General features: G+C 36.0%; 1 protein-coding gene across 1 annotated transcript; it reads right to left on the bottom strand.

Moving 5' to 3' along the window:
- Positions 1 to 475: 475 nt before the first annotated feature.
- LOC5574131 lies at positions 476 to 2,768 on the bottom strand. The gene is made up of 3 exons (XM_021849809.1): positions 2,652 to 2,768; positions 795 to 987; positions 476 to 713 (listed from the first exon to the last, which is right to left on the bottom strand). The coding sequence occupies exons 1-3, from the start codon at positions 2,663 to 2,665 to the stop codon at positions 588 to 590; spliced, it is 333 nt and encodes a 110-aa protein (XP_021705501.1). The 5' UTR covers positions 2,666 to 2,768; the 3' UTR covers positions 476 to 587.
- Between the last annotated feature and the right edge of the window lie 476 nt (positions 2,769 to 3,244).

Below are 3,244 nucleotides of genomic sequence, written 5' to 3' on the forward strand. Positions count from 1 at the left end.
TTACATACTTGTCAAACTATGAACGAATGCAAAAATGGTCGGTTGACATAGAGTCTCACCTATTAACTGTAGAAATGCTCCTAAAACAGCTGAGAAGCAGGTTTTGTCCCAGTTGAGTCGTTACGCCAGCAAGAAGAACAACATATTTGATCCATAGCTGTTAGGAGATGTCTTTGAAATAGTGTTTATAGAAGCCGAGGGAGTCGGAGTGTTTAACGTGACATAATTTGTACATCAATGAAAGAGAATAAAAGTTGTATACAAATGTACTGATAAAAGTCGTAGAAGATGGAAGATTTGGCTTTCCGGGTAATGGTGCATTCCGGTAAATGGTCTTCCGGTGAATTGAATTCCGGGTAATGGTATAGAATCGGACAAAACACTTTTGTATGTTTTTAGGGGGTGAACCCAAACTTATGCACGGGAGTGTAGTAGTGGCTGTGATAAAACAGTACCGATATGAAAACACCATACATTTATGTTGTACGTAGCTCTATATTATCAACATTTCGTTCGTCGCTAGTGTTTGAAACATTTGATCCAGAAGGTCATCCTCGTTGTGCCATTGCGGTGCATATCAGATTCCATTACAGGTGCCCATTCGAAAATAAGGGAAGCCCTCCGCCACCATTATTCTCCATCGAAGCATCCTCGCTCTGCAAATTCTTCATCAATGCTCTTGCTTCGCACATCGTGAGGTGCTGAATGTTTTTCTGCAAATAAGAAATTAATAATTAGAAAATCACAGAATATTTCGTGTCTGGAACACCGTCCATCAAGCTTCCGATTCTCACCGTAACGGCAGCACAAAGGTTCGTAACCGACCGCCATATGGCAGCACATTCGCCCGTCGATTGTGCAGCTTCTGCCAGTGACCGCTTACCGGCGTTCCAATCGCGCGAGAAAGTTACTTGTGCGTACGAAAGCGACGATGTCAGCACCATACAAAGCACGGCGAACACAATGAGCTTATTGATGCTATTTCGCCTGTAAAATGAAATGAAGGGAAAGTGAAAGCTAATGCTGCATTTTCATGCTATGTTTTGGAGGGGAATGCAATGCTGAAGAATTTTCATAACGGATGGAGAGAGATGTTGTTGAAATGAAAAATATAAAATCAGTTTCTATTTCTAAAATATGTTTTATATTCCCGGTAAATATTGTCTTGTTTGATCTAACCCTTATATGTCTACCTAATTAAAAAGAAGAAACATAAAGAAATTTGCATTGATTATAGGATAATGGTCATATAGTATATCAATCCATTTCTGCTAAAAAAAATGTTTTCAAACACAGTCAAACCTCCATGAGTCGATACCTGAAAGGACTATCGACTCATGGAAATATCAATTCATGAAACAGATATGCTTCCTTAGCCGAGTGGTCAGAGTCTGCAGCTACAAAGCAAAGCCATGCTGAAGGTGTCTGGGTTCGATTCCCGGTCAGGGTTGCCACATATACAGATTTATCTGTAATTTACAGATTTTCTCGAATATTCTGTGATCACAGAATCTGTATATACAGATTACAGAATCGTTGTTAAAATACAGATATACAGATTTTGTATACAGAATTTGGCCAACATTTTACAGATTTATACTGATTTTTGAGTGGAATGAAAATTTTTATTATTGAAAACTTTACTGTTCAACCCTTGATGGGACAATTCCGCAATGAAGTTACAAATGATTGGTATTTTCATGAATTCATTGCATAATTTTATCTTGTAGCTCAATCTTGAAGCATACAGATTGAAAATACAAATATTTTGTTCTAGCATACAGAAATACAGATAATTGAAAGAAAAAATACAGATAAAAATGTGGCAACCCTGTTCCCGGTTGGTCCAGGATCTTTTCGTAATGGAAATTTCCTTGACTCCCCTGGGCATAGAGTATCATCGTACCTGCCACACGATGTACGAATGCGAATATTGCAACTTTGGCATAGAAAGCCCTCAGATAATAACTGTGGAAGTGCTCATAAGAACACTAAGTTGAGAAGCAGGCTCTGTCCCAGTGAGGATGTTGATGCCAAGAAGAAAAGACTAGTCTAGGAATCACTTCATATGAATTAGCAGAATTTATTGAGATATTTCTATATTACTTATATTTTATACTGCGCAATATTTCACAATGTATTTCACTGGCTGCTGTTTATTATATTATTTTAAAGAGGGCAAAAAATTGGTGTTATGTATGATAATATTCGTAGATTAAAAAAGTTATATATGAAGTTCATTACTTTGGCATTTTCGAGAAAATTTTGTCTTAAAATTTCATAATTGACACTTATTATTATTCCTAATTTACAAATATTACAACAATTGCAGCAAAATAGCAGGTTTGTAAAAGATGTGAACAAAATTTATTAAAATGCTCAAAATGTGTAAAATCTTACTGAAACTCTTTAATTTAGATTAAAAAAGTTTAAGCTGTTATGGTAAAAGTGTAGTTCCCCACTTAGTATATTTCTGCTATGTTAATTATTGTTGAGTCATTATTGTTATGCCACAATCGTTTGTTCCTCCAAAAATATATTCTAAAGTAGGATGCTCTATTTTTACATAATTTTTTCGTCAACACTCAACAAACTTTTTGTTGTTTCTTAAACCGTAAATTTCACTAATATAAATCAGACAATATCATTACCTTAGAGAACACATTTTACTGGAAGTATTATCCTGAGGTCACTTGCACAAAAGTATATGTCCAAATTAGCTATCGTTGAATGAAACTCTCTACTCGACTGAGGCCGTCTAGAAATCCGACAATCCTATTTATATTTCATCCAATGATCAAATCATCCCATTGATACGAATGTCTTCGTCTAGTGCAACCTTTTCCCATTGTTGCAGTTTGTTTCTTTTTTATGCTACCGGTGACAGCCATATTTCATTATGATAAAATATGCAAATATATACCGACAACCGGAAGCAGGAGAAAAGAAAATCTTTCGTGGGAAGCTGGACCCACCACACGATTGATGTCGTTTTTCCACCTGTAGGATTATAATCGATGTGGACAGCGTGATGACGCAAAGGTGGTCACAGTTTTCCAAGGTTATTTGGGGTAAACGCATTTGATAACGGAAATTCCTGGTTGTGAATTGAATGGCCTAAAAAAGTTTCGTTTTTCCTGCGAAATAATGTTCAGCAAATTAATTTCCTCATGTTTGATGAAACATAAACAAAAATTGTCTGAAGTTTGCTCATATTTGAATTATTCGCAAGCCGAAAGAAACA

This window comes from Aedes aegypti, chromosome 3, assembly GCF_002204515.2.
Source record: "Aedes aegypti strain LVP_AGWG chromosome 3, AaegL5.0 Primary Assembly, whole genome shotgun sequence".
NCBI classification, from domain to species: Eukaryota; Metazoa; Arthropoda; class Insecta; order Diptera; family Culicidae; genus Aedes; species Aedes aegypti.